Genomic DNA, 18157 nt, shown 5'->3' with positions numbered 1-18157 from the left:
GCGTTCTTGAGGGACACCAAATGGCCCCGGAGGCCCTCCCAGTTACTCTTACCTGCTGAAGAGGTGAAAGTTAGAGTAGCGAAGAGTCGGAGCCAGTGCTTGGGGCTTAATTACTGCAGAGAGGCTGGTTGAGTTCTGAATGAGGTCTGCCAAATAGATGCTTGGGACAAGCAGTCGGTCAACTCGCCATGTTTGCAGAATGACTGGCTGTCCATCAGTTCTGCGTAGGCGGCCGCTTTCGGTATGAAGTCAGATCAGTTCATACAGGTTCTAAGGAAGCAGTGGGCGCCATAAACTAGGAAATTATACAACACTTTGCTTAAGGCAATTTCCCTTACAAATAGAGCAATGTATCCCATTTTCATTAGCTCCTTTTTGTATTCACACCATTGTAAGACATGGTAAAGATCAGACCAGAATCCTCTTTCAAAGTGCCTTCAGCGACTGCACTGTGCCAATTAACCCCTCTACTGCTGAATTCATTGACCAAGCAGTCATTTGAAGGTTCCTCAACATGCCGACTCGGGTAAATCTACAAGGTTAGTGGCGACTGGCCCAAGTGTATCATACCGTTCCAGCAGCGCCTCAGGGACAAATCGGTACATTCTGTCAGACACAAGTGAGGTTTTTAATTCAAAGTCAATTGACTTAATCCATTATCCAAGTTGCTTGCAAGCACTCTAAGACAAAACTTAAGCCAATTATTTCCCCATCAACGAATCCATAAAGACAAGTTCGTCAGCAGGAAGCCAAAAGAAACAAAGACGGAAACATGTTTTTGTATTTGGTCCTTTATTAAAAATAACTCCGCAGGACTGTCCTGATAAATCACGACACTACAGACGGAGCTTGAGGAAAGAGACTTCAAGCGGTCTCCTCCTTGGCAACGCGGTCCTTCTTGAGTGGTCCCTGTGGAAAGGCAAAAAGAACGATGAGTGATATGCCACATTATGCCATTACACTTCCAGTACACGAGTTGACAGAGGGAAGATGTTCCCAGATAGTGAACAGGGAGCGAGCACAAAAGCCCAATGCTCCCCTGCCTAAATGGAATTTGCTGTAGCACTGGAATGGAACCCAAGCTCACACTGATGATGAGCCCGATTACGATCAGTGCGGGATGACAACAGTAGTAAAGGACTCTTATGGCTAATGTTGGGAAGGCATTCATTGTACCAATATTACAGGGACGACAAGAAATGTGCATTTTGATGGCGTCAAGTTCCATCTGCACACATCTTACCATGAAAGCCTTCTTTTCCTCCAACGTCTGGAAGCGGCCATGGCCGAACTTGGAAGTGGTGTCGATGAACTTCAGGTCGATCTTCTCCAGGGCACGGCGGCTCGTCTGCACCAGCAGTGACTGAGGGGAAAAATGCATTTCTGGTCAACACTAGTTTAAAGGGGCACAATTCAAATGATTCAGTCCAATATGTAGCTGCTGTAATGGGTGTAGACAAATCCATTTTATTGGGCCCTAAGACTTGTCATTATAAAGGAAACTGCTCAATGCTAGGAAGCTGAAAATTCTGCAGTCCCGTTTATTTGAAGGATTCAAAAACACATTGTTCTACAACACTTTCTGCCCACTACAATTCTCACAACACTGCCATGTGCAAGGAAACTGTAAATAGCCATTGTATTCTGCAGGTTGTGCTGTAAGGAACTCATGTGAAAAATAAATTCATGCTTTTCCATTTTATTAAGCTTCTTAACGTACACTATTATATAAGCACCATACATGATTTGCCGCAGTGGTGCTTTCTAAAAAGAAATTGGACTAGGACAAACAATTTGAAGCTCTCAACTCCCAAATGGTCAACTTGTGCAGCTGCACCATTTAGAAAAGCTATAATGGCCAGTGTTGGAGTGACATGGAGGTTTTACTAAAAACTCTCAAGGGCAGAAGTAAAATTAGCTTTCAAAATCATCATTTAGCAACACACCTTGCGCAGAGTAAGCACCCTCTTCTTGGTCCCAATCACGCATCCCCTAATCATGACAAAGTCGTTGGTCACGTCTCCATAATGTACAAAGCCACCCTGGGGAGGGAGAGGAGGAGAGAATTAAGGTTCACATTGCTGCTGAAAGACAGATATTAAACGGCAGCAACACCAGAGCACCACTCACCAGGGGGTTGATGCTCTTGTTTGACAGGTCGTACTCTGTAGCAGCGTTGTTCTTCACAAGCTTGCCCTCCTTGGTGTGGTAGCCCAGGCCGATCTTGTAGATCTGTAAGGTGGAGAGACTGTAAATACACCTGACAGAATGCATCAGTTTTACAACTACAGGCCGGAAATCCAAAAGTTCCTAGTTAGCCTTGCGCAAAGTTACTAACTTACTACTGTAGTTAATTATAAAGGAATAGTAAGAGTTCCAGTTTGATACCTATAACTGAGGTGGCACCTTTGTTTTAAGGTTGTGTGTGCAAATGGTGCTTAAAATTGAATTTCCTTCTGCAGTCATCTGGACAGGGAACGAACAACCTCTATATTTGCTGGTAATGCTCTAAACAAAACTAATAAAGTCTGTATTTCAGCTAACTAAGTTTCAATAGCCTGGATTTATTGGCATGTTCTCTTGAATCTACATTTAACTATTCTTACTGCCCTCTTCTGTAATATAAATGGCTTTATGTTGCTTTCATACGTGTTAATTATAGTCGAGCACATTCTTCGCCTTCTTCAAAACAAAAACACTTGGCTACCTTCTTTTTTATGTACATTATATTTGGCTTCCATGTCAATTTCTCATCCAACACAACACCCAAACATTTTAACTCCGATACTCAAGTCAAATACATAATGCCACATTGTCCCCTCCTTTCGAAGTAAATATCATACATTTCGTTTTTCCAAATTTAGGGATAACTTAGTTATCAAACCATATCTTAACACATTTCATTTACAATGTAAATGCCACCATCTTCCAGTACACGAGTTGGCAGATGGACGATGTTGCCAGATAGTGAACAGGGAGCGAGCACAAAAGCCCAATGCTCCCCTGCCTATATGGACTTTGCTGTAGCACTGGAATGGAACCCAAGCTCACACTGATGATGAGCCAGGTTACGATCAGTGCGTGAGGACGACCGAAGCAAAGACTCCTACGGCTAATGTTGGGAAGACATTCAGCTACAATTCTCACAACACTGCCATGTGCAAGGAAACTGTAAATGGCCATTGTATTCTGGAGGTTTTGCTGTAAGGAACACATGTGAAAAATGCACATTTATGCATGCATTTCTGTTTTAGTAAGCTTCTTAACATATACCCGTACTTTTCGCACTATAAGCCTCAGCAGCTAGATTGAATGATTTGTACATATATAAGCCGCACTGGACTACAAGCTGCAGGCGTTTTAATGTTTAATTACCATATTAAGGGTTTGTGCACAGAGGGGATTGTCAGGAAAGAGATGGCTGTTTGAGGAAGCTCCCATTTATTAACATTCGTTTAAACAGGAACGATAGCCAGTTAGCCAGCAACGTTAGCTCTCATAACGATGAGCCAGTTAGCAGCGCTGGGTACAGTAGGTAGCAACGTTAGCTCTCATAACGATGAGCCAGTTAGCAGCGCTGGGTACAGTAGGTAGCAACGTTAGCTCTCATAACGATAGAGCCAGTTAGCAGCGCCGGGTACAGTAGGTAGCAACGTTAGCTCTCATAACGATAGAGCCAGTTAGCCAGCAGCTGGGAAATCGAATGCCAAACTGATGATATCAGGAGCCATCAGCAGCTAGATAACATTAGACAAGGCCTCATGTATTAATAAACTAAAGTGAATAGTTTGTTGACTGGGTAATTTTGTTTAATGCTTCAGTTATGTTGAAAGAGGAGCTCTGAGCTGCTCATGCACTGAGTCTTGCCGTAATGGTTTGTTGACGTGGTTATGTGAGGCGGAGGAGGGGGCAAGGCGTGCACTGCTGCAGCAGATTTAAGAGTCTGATCTGAAGGTCACAGAGCTTGAGGGAGTGCGCCCAGTTAGCTGTAAAAATCCATAGATTAGCCGCACCGTTATATAAGCCGCAGGGTCGAAAAAGCCGCGGCTTATAGTCCGAAAAGTACGGTACTATTCTATAAGGACATGTGAGAAAGCACCATCAAATGATTTGCCGCTATAAATACCCGACAGAAGGTGCCAGTTTTACAACGTATAGGGTAGAGCCATATGGAATCCGCGATCACGGAATTGAGCAATAAAAATGGAATAAACTATAAAAAAAAATTAAACGTTTTTTTTTTATGTTGTGGGACTTGTACAGCACTTTGTTCAACTTTGTCAGTGCTGTAAAGTTTAAACCTTTTTAAATCTTAGACAAACAAAACACTGCTTTCATGAAATATTGTAAGCAGTCATTTGAGGCTTCATAAAAGCAGCACAATGAACACAAATCTGTCAGTGCCGAGTCCGACCTCATCTTAAATAACAAACGGCATTGCTTGTTGTAGTTAACAAAGAGAGGCAGAGTTGATTTTGCAAAAATATATATACCTTTTTTTTTTTTTTTTAATAATCGAATTTTATTTTCATATTCGAATGAAATAAATGAAGCTTCGAAGTATTTAAGACAGCCCTATTAAATGGACTGTTATATCTTATTAAATTGTGGACATTTATTCATTACCACTTATTAGACACTTTGATGGTAAAATGAGCGTACAAAGCAAAATACAGAATTCTGAAATATTAAAACGGAAAAAACGGAATTTGGAAAAAAATAATGGAATTTGGAAAAAAATAAAACGGATTTCATATGGCTCTATAGGGTCAGAAATCCAGATGTTCCTAGTTGGCCGTGTGCAGTTTCTACTGAACTACTGTTGACCAAATTACATCTTTAGCGCTATTGGATAATCAGTGTCGATAACCCTCAAGCCGTGCTCCAACTACATACCTTCTTGTTGATTTCTGTGCGGTGGTGGTAGCCTTTCTGACCAGCACGGGCCACAGAGAAGGCCACACGGGCAGGATGCCAGGCTCCGATACAGGCCACCTTACGCAGACCACGATGAGTCTTACGGGGAAGCTTCTTTGTGTGCCAACGGCTGGTGACACCTAAAACAAAACAAAAAAAGGAACCAAAAGGATTAAACTACAGTGAGGCACATGCATAAGGTTCTGGCTACAACCTCTGGCATCCCACACAAAAGTACATCCATGTTTACAATTCAAAGCGTACCCTTGTTCCCGTGACCCTTGGTGACTCCGATGACGTCGATCATCTCGTCCACGGTGAAGACGTTGGTGATGGGCACGGCCTGCTCCAGCTTCTCACGGACCCAGTCCACTTTGTCACCGATGGTGCCTCCATTCAGCTGCACCTCCATCAGGTGAGCCTTCTTCTGCGCCAGGGGCAACAGGCGCATCTGTCGGCGTGGGACACAAGTCGGCAATGAGAAGGCTTGCAATGGAGATGAACAACTTTTTTTGATCCACTTTTTCTCCCATTTTCTATATTTTCTCCCATCCCAATTTCGTATCATCCAATTCAACCCTCCCGTCACGGACGCCGTTTCTTGCCTCCCACAAGCCGGCTGCAATGTGGACTAAGTCATACATAGCACAAGTCCCCTCCGGTACTTGAGGTAACAGCAGTCGCATCTTTTCACCTGCGCAGCTCGATCTCTCAGTGGCGAGGAGTAATGCGTGGGAGGCTCACGCTGCCCCCGACACTTCCTGATTCTACTGCGCAGGCGCACCAACCGACCTGTAGGAGTCGCTGTCCACAACGCCCGATCCCCACCCATCAGTTTCCCACCCCCTAATACGGCCAATGTGTATTAGTACGGACGACCAGCTAAACTGAAAGCAAATGTGGAGCGCTGGGCTCGAACAGGCAAGCCCAGCGTCTCCAGATTTCGTGGCGAGCGCCTTGCCCACTACGCCACGTAGCCGCCCTGAGATGAACAGACAACTTAAGTGATTAGGTAGTTTGTGTAGTCTCAGAGGAAGGCAGCTGGAAACAATCCTCATGCGTATCGGACACCATGCCTGGTGCAGTGTTCCGTGGTCTCATCACCGACAATACAAGTAGAAATAAGTTACACCGATGACAGGGGGGGTTTGGGATCCAAAATGCTCACCTGAGTGTGGGCGAGAATGCGGATGACCTGGCAGTACTTCTTCATGGAAGCAAAGTCCTTCTCAAGCTGCTTCTTGCCTTCATCATCCTGCCATTTCTTGCAGTACTTTGTGAAGGCCTTCTTCTTGGACTTGTACCTGTGAGCATGCAGCGCGATAGCAGGGTACAAGAGACACAGGTTGGCACAGGCCCTTCATAACCCCGGAGGGCCAGCGGAAGGACACAGCGCTCAGCGGCGTGCCCAGTCCTCATACAAGGGGGGGCAACAGCGGCTTGTACAGGGGGTTTCGGCTCATGGCACGGTTTCTAAGAAGCCCTTTCCACCGGCCAGAGGAGCCCGGAGCTCATCAGGACACGAGGTACCCGAGCGGAGCTGCGACCAGGGGCCACCGTAATGTTAAAACGTGCTCAGTTCAGCAACTGAGCAGTTAAACATCATGCTTCCAACTAAACTAATATAGTAGAATGTCACTCATTAAGGCAATTTCAGAACACAAGTCTCACCAGTTCTTGTAGAAGCGTCGCTTGCACTCATCACTGACGTGCTCTGCGAAGATGGTCTTGAAGGAGCGCAGGCCACGGGGGGTCATGACGTAGCCCACAACACCGACCACGATCATGGGAGGAGTCTCCACAATGGTGACCGCCTCCACCACTTCCTTCTTGTTCACCTCTGCAGAGGAGACAGTTAACAGGTTATGCTTTGAGGCTCTCCATGTCAAACCATCCAAGTTTACATATGCAATAGATTAAGGTAAACTGCGCTCAGTGCTCGACATTCAGCAAGGGCTATAAACCCAATATGTCCGCCCGTCGAGTGTCTCATCATAGGCAGAACACCATGTCCAAGTGACATCCAGTAGTTGGAAAACGAGTCAATATTAAGGGCATTTTTGTTGCCACTTCTCATTTTTACTGAAAAGCATCGTTTCGTGTACTGAAATACAACACAAGCCTGTAGAATGCGATAGAACAAGTCATCCCTGCAACACCACAATAAGTATTGACAATAGTCCTCCAGCGATTTAGATATTGCACTTTGGATACAATTGCAATTCATTGTTCAGCCCCAATTGGCCAATAAGGCATGCATTATTCAGCTCATTTTATCATGTGCATCAAATCCAAATCTTGCAGTCTTAACGTCAAACAAGGGACTAAACACGTTTCGCAATTATGCCACATCAATGTGGAACGCCCTACCCAAAGCTGTAAAGTGAATCACTACCCACTTTCAAAAAAACACCTAACTAGACTGCAACTCGAAAACTGGCCCCTGTAAATGTCCGAACACAACCCCCTCCAATGTACAGTAAATTACCAAGTATGGTCTTGTCAATATTCCAATGTAGGGCTGGGCGATATGGAAAAAAATCATATCGCGATAACGATATGATAATTTTATTTCTCGATATCGATAATTATCGAATTGGTATAAGTATATAAAAAAAAAAAAAAAATGTTAACAGATTTATGTTTATTTTGCAGCAATTCTTTGTCGTTGCCGCCATCTTTAGTGTTACATCCCCTCACACTCCAGTTCTCAGGCTGCAGCTGGTTTAAAAGCTAAAGTAAACCGGCTTCTCTGCTGGCTGTGGCTCCAGAGGAGTTTAACAGTTCTGGCTCTGTGACTCGTGACTGGAGTCTAGTTCTGCTAGCACACATAGCCTACTGTGTACAGACGGTTTCAAAATGTATTTTAAATTAGAAAGCAAACAAAATAAATGGACGAGAAAAATCTCAATTTGGTCAGTATTGTCATTTGGACAAGCAAAGCCTTTACTTTAAGTTGCAGGCAAGAAAGACAAGTCTGTCCACTGCCCTGTTGCAGGTCACAATAATAATAAAAAAAAACGATATTCGATATCGATTAAAATATATCGCGATATTTATCGTTATATCCCCCACCCACCCAAACACCTCCACTGTACAGTCCCCCCCAATCCAATGTACAGTTTCTACATCAAATGTATATACTCTTTTTTTCTAGACTCTTTTTGTATCACAAACCGTACTGTATTTGCAAATCTGGTATGTCATAATGTATAGATGTAGCAGTACTGTCTCGAAGACACTGATGTCACGAGACCGCCGCCATCTTGGTATAGGGGGACCATACGGATTTCTACCATCAAATCCATGCATTGAGCTCCGTTTTTATTACATGTTTTATCACATTCTTGTTCATTTCATAACACTTTCATACGCTTTGTTTTGAAAATATTGAGGCCAACATGGCATTTCACTATTTCGAAAGCCTTTCTGGTGATTCTAAGGCGAGATATGAGTCAAAGAAACTCGCCCTGATTACCACGACATCAGAGCGAGTTAGCCGAACGTTAGCCACCAGCCACTTTTTCCTCTGTGATGGTATAAAACTTCCGATTTGGATTTCCGTTTTTGTCATTAGTATAACGCGTAACACAGCAGCTCTTTGGCATTGTGAAGGACTGAAGAAAAGTCTGCTTGGTTGTCTTTAATTTGCCGCTTTAACTATCCGTTGCTCCACTAAATAGTGTACAGTGTACCAGGCGGGGCAGTAGCAATAACAGACAGGAAGTTGACTTCGAGAATCTGTATATGTCATATATGTTACGATGAATTGAAAATGGGGGACCCTGATGTAAACAAGACGAAAGTCTCTCTGGTCTGCATCCCCTTAACAATTGTATGTATTGAGCTGTACTGTACTGTACCCATTCTGCAATCTGTTAATAAAGTTTTCAATAAATCACGTGTACTCAATCCCCACGGTGGAATTATTCTTAGCATTTTACCCATATACCATATTAAACCACTAGGGAGCAGTCAAACGATGCACCCGGGGGGGGGGCAAATCTTAATATAAGTCATTACTCACTTGATCCAGGTCTGTCGACCTCACGGACAATGTGGGTCATGCCAGCCTTGTAGCCGAGGAAGGCGGTGAGGTGCACGGGCTTGCTGGGGTCGTCCTTGGGGAAGCTCTTCACCTTACCGCGGTGATGAATACACCTCTTGCGGGGCAGAAAGCCCAGGGACCCGTGGCGCGGAGCCGAAAACTTACGGTGAGACTGTGTAGACGAGAAAATTGTTAAAAATGAACCCATTAGTCATCATGGAAAAGCGCGGACTGTTGTCCTTCAACTTCAAATTACTTTATTTTCCTTAACAAACAAGATTCTGGCCATCGGTCTTTCCCACAATGATATCGTATGCTCACCATTTTGTCTCGGATCCGATTTGAAAGAGGACTTCCTGACGGGAAGCTGCGGTATTTATACGACTAAAACATCGCGGGATTCTGCGAGACTGTCTTCTTCTTCTTGTGATTTCCGGCAGTCTAGGGGGGAGCTTCGATGGTCATGTAAGTGGCTACAGACCGCTGCACTTAAATATAAACATTAGTCTACCTGGAGACTCAATGAGGTAATTGTAGATGTCGCCATAAGACGCGTCTGGCCATTTAGTGGGATCATATTTTCATTATCCTGTTCGGCTGGCCACCGAAGCTCCCCCCTCTGATGGAACAGTCCACATTCATTCGAGCGTCATCTCGCGTCGTCCAGACTCCATGGGCACTCTGCGCATGTCCATGCGGAATAGGTGCTTTAAAATGGGCCTTTTCTCTGCCGATTTAGTTCTGATCGATTAGTTATGGGTCACGCCGTGTTCAGGAGAGCGAGGCGCATAAACGTCTATTCGATCATGTCTCTAGCACCCCCACAGCCGTATCGGCAACCACTTCCATCACGGCTCTCGTCCACATCCATTCATTTGACCCCCCCCGCAATCTCCTCCTTGATTTCAATGTAACGCGGAAGTGTAGTGGTCTATGCTAGAGACACTCATAGACATAGATATATATAGAACACTAGATAGCTTACCCGCGCTGCCGGCCAATGGAGAGCGACGTCACTGAACCGCCGCCATCTTACCCCAGTCAGCCTTGAGTGAGAGTAGGGTGACCAGGTCCCAATAAACCAAATGTGGGACAAAGGGTATGTTTGTGAGGGACAGTGAGGGACAATGTGGGACAATGTGGGACACCCGCCCCCCCCCCCCCCCAGCGCGCAGCCCCCCCCCCCCCCCCCCCCCCGCCCTTTTGGTGGACTGTCCCTCCTTCAAGGCTCATCCGCCACTGTCCTCATTGAAATGACCACAAGCCTAATATGTTTTGCCCTTATTCATTCATTCATTTATTTTCCTTTTGCCTCTAATGGGTGTCAAAATAATAATAATAATAATAAATACTAAAAAATTAATTAAATACATTAAATAACCACCCAGACTTACAATCACTTATCAAACAGAGCAGGAACAGTAACACAAGTCTCAACTCACAAGTCCAGGGATTCAGGGAATGAGCAGGGGGGAGGAAGGATGAGGGGGGACTTGCAGTGATGGTTGGGAGCAGGAAAAGGACAGTGCTATTTCAATATTTGCTATGAAATGCATGTATTCAGTTCACTCTGACTGCAGGAAGTTGAGCGTGTGATTATCAAAAATATGTGTGCAGTATATTATTAATATATTTTAGTGAAATATATGGCAATATCCATTCCAACCATATCATAATATATGGAAATATAATAATATACACACTAATATAATTACCATGTGTATATTTGTAAATATATTGTGGATATATCCTTTGATATTGATATATTGATATTGTTGTTTTGATATTGTTATTGTAATACATTTAATAATATATTGGCAATACTCCCACTATATTCCTAATATATTTGCAATATATTTCATTTTCCCTAAGGGAATCTACACCCTCATACACACATGAATTTAACACACCTTTGGTTGTTTCCTCCCGTGGCTTAACCGCTGGCGTTTTGAGTTCTCTGAGACAACTCTCCACCAAAGCAGGGGCTAGCACGTCGGTTACGATGGCTGCTGCCTTGGTCCGACCACAGGCCATTGTCTTGGCTATGTCAGAGTCGGGGAAAATGGTAGGGGATAGCTTGGTACCACAGTCTGCTGATCTGTATGACTGGGCATGTTGGACAGTGTGGTAAACAGTTGTTGTTACCTCTGCAGCAGTTATTTTGTCTGCTTGTCCAACGTCTTTTGGTCGGAGAAATGCGAACATGGATTTTGACGTCTCTTTTTGTGTAACCCGTTTCTTGTGGGACTCAGCTTGTCTATGTCGTTTTATATCAAATTCGCCCCCATGCCCAATAGAGAACGAACTATTGCAAAGTTCACAATAAACCCTCTCTGCATCCCCCTCGACATTTCTCACCCATGGGTATTCTGTTTTCCATTCGCTACGGTAACTACACCTCTTTTTGTTTGGTGTGTCCTGCATTTTTTTAAGTACGAGTGTGTTCTAGGCAGCTGTCGGTGTCTTCTTCTTCTTAATGGCGGGTCGCACGAGCTGTCAGTGTCACTGTCACTCAGCTCTTTGCTATCGCGGAGATTTCAAATAGGCCCCGCTTGTGTGTATATTTTCCCCAACGGAGCTTCACTTCCGCGTTCGGGGTTCCATTGGCTGGGGGGGACGACGTTCGCGCAGATGACAACCAATAAGAGGGACATGGTCTCAATTTGCGTGACGCGTGAAAAGAGACAGTTTTGCTGTGCAATCACGCGCAATGCGTGATATCTGGTCACCCTAAGTGAGAGTGAGTGAGCTGCACAGACAAAAATACTCATAACTCGCTGAAATATTGACGGATTTACAAACGGTTTGGTTTATTACAAGCATTATTAACGTGGCTATGATTCAAGCGGTTTGTAAAAAAAACATCTTTAAAAGATTTCTTTTTATTTATAAGTATGCAGTATCATAACTACATCTTTGATGTTTATAGCAAACCAACCCGTTTGTAGATCCGTCAATATTTCAGCGAGTTATGAGTATTTTTGTCTGTGCAGCTCACTCACTCTCACTCAAGGCTGACTGGGGCAAGATGGCGGCGGTTCAGTGACGCTGGTGACTCCGCCTTAAGCTATCTAGTGTTCTATAGATATCTATGCTCATAGATATCTATACACTGCCTAACTGTTCGATCTTCTTCTTCTTCTTTAATGTCGGGTCGCAACGACAGAAAGGCGCATACCGCCACCTCCTGTCGCTGGGCCAATAAGGCAAGATTCCGGCAAATAAAAGAAAATAATAACAAAACAAAATAAAAATCAAAACATAAACCCAGGATAAACAAACACTACCCAGCCCTAACCTCACCTCCCTATCCTACCTAATAAACTTAAACCTAAACCTAACCACAACAAAGAAATTAACTCACTCCTGTCCTACCCCCCAACAATTCTGTGGCCTGACACCTTGGATGTAGGCCTGTGTCCACAAGAAATTCCATGACAGCTTTCTCCACTGCCCTTTGCTGTTCCTCAGGTCCTAATATACTCCTCAGTGAGATGCAAGGCAGCCCTGCATCCAGTACTGCAGCGAACAGCACCCTCCTCTCCTCGTATTTGGCACATTCCATAAACACATGTTGCACAGTTTCCTCTGCCCCACATTCACACAGTCCATTTTCATGCGTCCCAATGCGGGCCAATCCCCCCGCTAGTCCACAGTGTCCAAACCTCAGCCGTGTCTCTGCGAGACTGTTCCGACAAGGAAACTATAAAAAGAAGGAAGGGTCATGACTCATGACGTCACTGACTGCGATTCGATTAGGCAGTGGCAAAAAAAGAAAATGCGCATTGCGTGCGTTAGGGCCCTTACTGGGGCCATCATGCGAATGCGGAAGCACTCTTGGGCTGCCTTTAATATAGACGCGTCCCGGCCAGTGTTTCTGGTTGCGGCGGCGCGATAGTTAGATAACCTAAGTGGGGAACAACCAGGAGATCACTGTGACAGAGCGTAATGCAGTCTAAACAGTCATAAATCTTTAATTCAACTTCAGCCCTGATCATAACCATTTATTTTTTTTTGATTTTTTTTGTAATGTCAGATACAAAATGAAATACTCCCACTTTTCTGAAAAGAGTTGGTGTTAAATCTGACATTACAAAAAATCCATCAAAATCTGTGTTGCTGCTAATCATTGACACATGCCTAGCCTGTAATAATCCCCCCCAGAAAAATGTACTTTGCATTTGATATATTGAAAATACTTTTACTTTTTGTGTGTTTTTTTTAACAATAATTTGTGATGCCATGTGTGAGAGAGAGAGAATGACGGACAATTGCTTGCTGTGAGAGAGAGAGAGAGAGAGAGATAGAGAGAATTACGTACATTTGCTGAAATACAGTTGTTCTTAATTTTCTCACTTGCTATGTGAGAATGTTAGTTATTATGTTCTCAGTGCCCCTTGCATTGTATGAGTTGTGTGGAAGTGTTTGCTAGTTCTAGTGCTATCCCTTTGTACATTGTGGCAGTGTCTGACAAAAGTTAACAATAAATAATGGTATTAGGAATACATTTGCCTCCTGCGTGAACTGTGCATAGCTGAATAGACTGTATTTTAACGTCGGTCATATGGTGGTACTTGGAGAGCCAGCTACGTTCTCAGGTGGTACTTGGTGTAAAACGTTTGAGAACCACTGCTCTAGGTCCTCTAGCTGTTGAGGGATTCCTACACCGACGAGGCTGAAGTTTCACCGGCCAGTTCAGGGAAGGAGGAGCCGGGTTGCAGGGTTATGGAAAAGTACCGCTCGCTCTCAGTGACGGACCTGTCGATGTTGTAATTGTGTTGCTTCGTGTTTATAACAGCTGACAATCGCTACTCCACCGTTACAATAACATTTATCTGATTTCATTAATAGTCTAGTTTTTCTTTAAAACAAGTGCAATTATCTGCCAATGGGAAGAGATTAGTTGAGTTATTTTAATGGGAATGTAATATTTGGTTTATCATCTTAAGAAATACACTACAAATAAGAGCAAAAAATAGCATATCAAATATGGACACCGAACACTTAACTTTCTCATTAACCATATTGACACGGCCATTTTGCTCATAAGCCATACCTGGAGGGGAAAGGAATCTCAACCTGAGCGTGACATAAGAGCAAAATGGCCGCCATCATATGATCAATGGACATCCAACGTAGAGAAAAGGTGAGCGTGTGAACGTGAGACAGGTGGCGTTTTTTTTTTCACAGGGGTTCAAGAGTTGAACTTGTTACCAGACGTGAGAGAAAGCACTGCTTTTTCACCTCTGTTTTTAATAAAAATTATTTTTGTACTTGTTTCAAGAAAATTATTTGACTCTTGACTGAATACAAGGTTAAATCTTTTTATTTATTTATTTATCTTGGTTACATCCAAACTCCTGTTCCCGTGTTTGCACTCGGTCCTGTAGACTTAACGGAACATAGACCAATCTCGGTCACTCTCTTTGTCTGGGAACGCCCAAAACCAAATTCGGTCACGCCCCACTTTGCGTGACATCCAGGCTTTTTTTTTTTTTTTTACTATCAGCGTTTGGGAATTTCATGTCGACAGGTAGGTGAAATGAAATTATACTTATTTTAGAATATATATATGTAGACACCTGAATATGTCTGACAATAATTCAATGTGTCTAACGCTAATTCCTTGCATTCTCTGTGTTCGCGAGGACGTTGTGTAACCGGCTGACCGCTCTTGATCCTCCCTATCCTAACATTGACACTTCATAGTGGGACAGGATACAGGTGAAGAAGGATGGGCTCAAGGCGCGGCGCCGACGGAGGCACTTCCTCTTCAACGTTTTCCACAGAGGGGAGAGGACGCACGGAGCTGGAGCTCCGGAGATCGAGCATGCGAAATATAAACCCAGTTACGAAGCGGGTTAGTAATGAGTATGCGATAGCTTAGCTTTTAGTTAATGCGGAAGAGACATTGTGAACGAAGCCGAAGAGTGTGGTAGATATTGCCCACATTGCGTTTTAGCTGAAGTATAGGCGTCATGACAGGGGGTTTACCATGACCCACAGCTTAGCTTCAGTTAGGCTAGCATCACAGTTTAGCCCGCATGTCGCCCCACCCCCTTCAGCCCAGCAGCGGACATCACTACACTGCACGCTCCTCCAGCCCCTCCGAGCCGTTACCCCAGCAGTCACCTGCCCAACGTCTACCCAGCCCCGCTGCCTGCTATCACGGGACCTCTCGACGGCTCTCTCATCACACGGACGGTTGGTGGTGGGAGCAGGCCCGCCATTTGGATAAGTACAGCAAGCGCTCCGAGTGCTGAAACTTTATCGGTAGACATTTTCTCTGTGCGGCGCGGGCTCCTTAAGGGCGAAGAGAAGCAGTGCTTTGAACTGACGCTCTTAACAGTGTTTAGGGGCGCCCCGACCTTTTATTATTTTGGGGAAAAGCCGGCTATAGATAGGACTTTTATTTGCAACGTGGGCCCACTGTAATTTTGTTTGAGTGTGATAATAACGTGTGTTCTTTTTAGGGATGCTCGATATTGGCTTTTTTACCGATACCGATATTCCGATATTGTCCAACTCTTAATTTCCGATACCGATATCAACCGATATCAACCGATACCGATATATGCAGGGTTTCCCCATCCAAAAAACTGAATAATTTCAGGTAACTAATCATTTCACTGGATATATATAACAAATATTGTTATTGTTTTTTTTTGTTTTTAAACCGATACCGATATTTTCCGATATCACATTTTACTGTCGATATCGGCCGATAATATCGGTCGGCCGATAATATCGGACATCCCTAGTTCTTTTATAAAATTCCCATTCAGTAGCCCCTTTATCTCTCTCCCTCTTCCTCCCCTCTCTCCCCACCTACGGAGAAGCGGAACAGTATATAGACCCTTAAAGGGAAGGTGTTATTACTGTGTCTAGCCCAGTGTGGGAAGTACTTTAGTCTGACATATGGAGCGAGAGCACTAGGTGCCCAGGGCGGAAATAACGTTAATCATTGTGTAATCAATTGTAACTTGCATCAGACTTCAGTAAAGAGAACTGAATGGGAGCACTGTGTGTGTGTCTGTTAATGTGCATTCTGTCTAACCCTTTCCTTTCCGGGTAATGCTCATTACAGTTTAACCCTTTCCCCACCCCCTGCCTATAGTTCATTGTGAAAGGTCTCCACTCATCATTAAGGAAGGGTACTGCTTTGGGGAGCGAATAATATATCATCCATCTTTACTGCCATCGGGTGTGGGAGGGCCCAGGAAGTATTGGGGGAAGTGTGGGTGTGTGGGGAGCTACTGCTGATCGCCCTGGAGGGCAAGAAGGACCAGCGCACCATCCCTAGGTCAGTGAATCCTAGGCCCCATCCACTCCTGCTGCTCGACCTCCACTTCAACATTCCTGGCCTACAGTCGGGGACTCAGCTGGACCCAGCTCTGCTGCGTTCTCGCTACCCGGTGGCCGTGTACATCCACTCCCATAAAGCAGGGATAATCCACCCTGCTACATATATCAAGAGTATTCATCTATATTTAGTCATCTAAAGACTATTAGATATGAACGTATGTTACCAGTAAGAAGTGGGAATCTCTAGAATGTGTCTTGGGCGACGGGGGTCTAACGTTATGTACACTAACTTTAGCTGCATGGGTGAATGCAAACACGGGAACAAGAGTGGATGTAACTACGATTTCTATAATATATAATAATACGATTTAACCTTGTATTCAGTCAGAGTCAAATTTGTACACCTCATAGTATATATTTTCACCTCATCATTGTATATATTTACACCTCATAGTATCAGTAAATGTTTTTGTTCAGCGTGACTTTGTATTTTAAAACAGGTAGCATGAAGAACTCGGTGTTTTGACGCAAGCTCCGGTCTATTTCAGATGTTAACGTGATCTTAATTACCAAAAAGATTACCAAAGCGTTGACACTGGTAACGTCGAAGCGTCCCACTTAAATGCCTCTATTCCTCTCTAAATCTGTGAGGGCTGTGGGTGTGCGTGTGTGTGGGTCATGAGCAGATAATAGGGACTCTTAAAGTTATACGTAAAACGGATAACCACTAACTGCTTACGCAGACGTTTTAGGAGAAGGGGAAAAATAAACAACACAAAACAACCTTTACAGGTGGAAGCCTCAAAGTGAGTATTCAAGAAAATAAGTAATGTCCAAAAAAACAGGACGACACAGAGGTATTGTAGAGAAAATAAATAAGCCACAAAGGCAACTCCTAAAAACAAGTTTATATTGAAAACATAAAACAATAAACCTCCACCAAGGGAGTTTATGTGCAAAGGGCAGTTCCAAAAGAACAAAAGAAAACACTACCATAAAGGACTCAGCCTTTATAAAATAAAGTGTAAACTAAGCCAGTAGACGAAAACGAGTATAGCTACAAAAAAAGGCTAAATGCTGAATAGGGCAGCACTACACTTAAATATAAGAAGCCTGACCAAAAGTATAGCCAGCACAAGGAAAATGAAAAAGCAGTTGACACTGCAATCTCCAAACTTAAATAGACTCCACATGGCCATAGGCACAGCTGCACTGCATCAGGTGCAATCAAGCCCACACACCTGCCGACCCATGAGGCAATTAACCACAGGGAACAGGGATTGACAGCTATCCCTCACAGAGGTGAAATAAAGCAAAAATAGACAGCTGTCCCTCACAGAAAGGTGAAATAAGGCAAAAACCATGAGAAAATCACATGCTGTATCCAACCAGCTCACTGATTATCTATTACAGAACAACCTCCTAGACCCAAATCAGCCAGACTTCAAGGTCTAGTCCATGACGACTGGCTGAACTTCTCTGCTCACATTTCCTCAGCAACGTCGGAAGGCTCTGCCCCTTCCTGACAAAAGAAGCTACCCAACTAGAACCCAAGAAGCTACTCCTCCTGCCTCGACTACTGCAATGCACTTCTATTGGCTACCGCCACCAAGCTACTTCAATCATACAGAATACAGCAGCCCGCCTGATCTCCAACCTACCAGTCAGACCATGTTACCCCAGTTCTTAGAGAGCCTCAGACCCACTCCTATCAGAGCTCTGGGGGGGGGGGGTCATCAAAGTGAAGCTATTATTGGTCCTCGCTCCACAATGGTGGAATGAACTTCCCACCAGTCACGACAGCCGAAACCCGGCCAATTTTCCACCGTAGACTAAAAACACACTTCAATCAATATCTGAAAAAAATTTACTACTATTATGCACTTT

General features: G+C 44.1%; 1 protein-coding gene across 1 annotated transcript; it reads right to left on the bottom strand.

Moving 5' to 3' along the window:
• Nucleotides 1–775: 775 nt before the first annotated feature.
• Nucleotides 776–9425, bottom strand: LOC311245708 (large ribosomal subunit protein uL3-like). Its single transcript, XM_084335654.1, has 10 exons — nt 9287–9425; nt 8945–9137; nt 6589–6757; nt 6086–6221; nt 5182–5368; nt 4897–5057; nt 2131–2232; nt 1947–2042; nt 1244–1363; nt 776–909 (listed from the first exon to the last, which is right to left on the bottom strand). The coding sequence occupies exons 1-10, from the start codon at nt 9287–9289 to the stop codon at nt 865–867; spliced, it is 1212 nt and encodes a 403-aa protein (XP_084191780.1). The 5' UTR covers nt 9290–9425; the 3' UTR covers nt 776–864.
• Nucleotides 9426–18157: the final 8732 nt, after the last annotated feature.

This window comes from Notolepis coatsorum, assembly GCF_963971535.1.
Source record: "Notolepis coatsorum genome assembly, chromosome: 19".
Taxonomy (NCBI): Eukaryota; Metazoa; Chordata; class Actinopteri; order Aulopiformes; family Paralepididae; genus Notolepis; species Notolepis coatsorum.
This window is presented reverse-complemented; position numbering and strand designations above follow the sequence as displayed.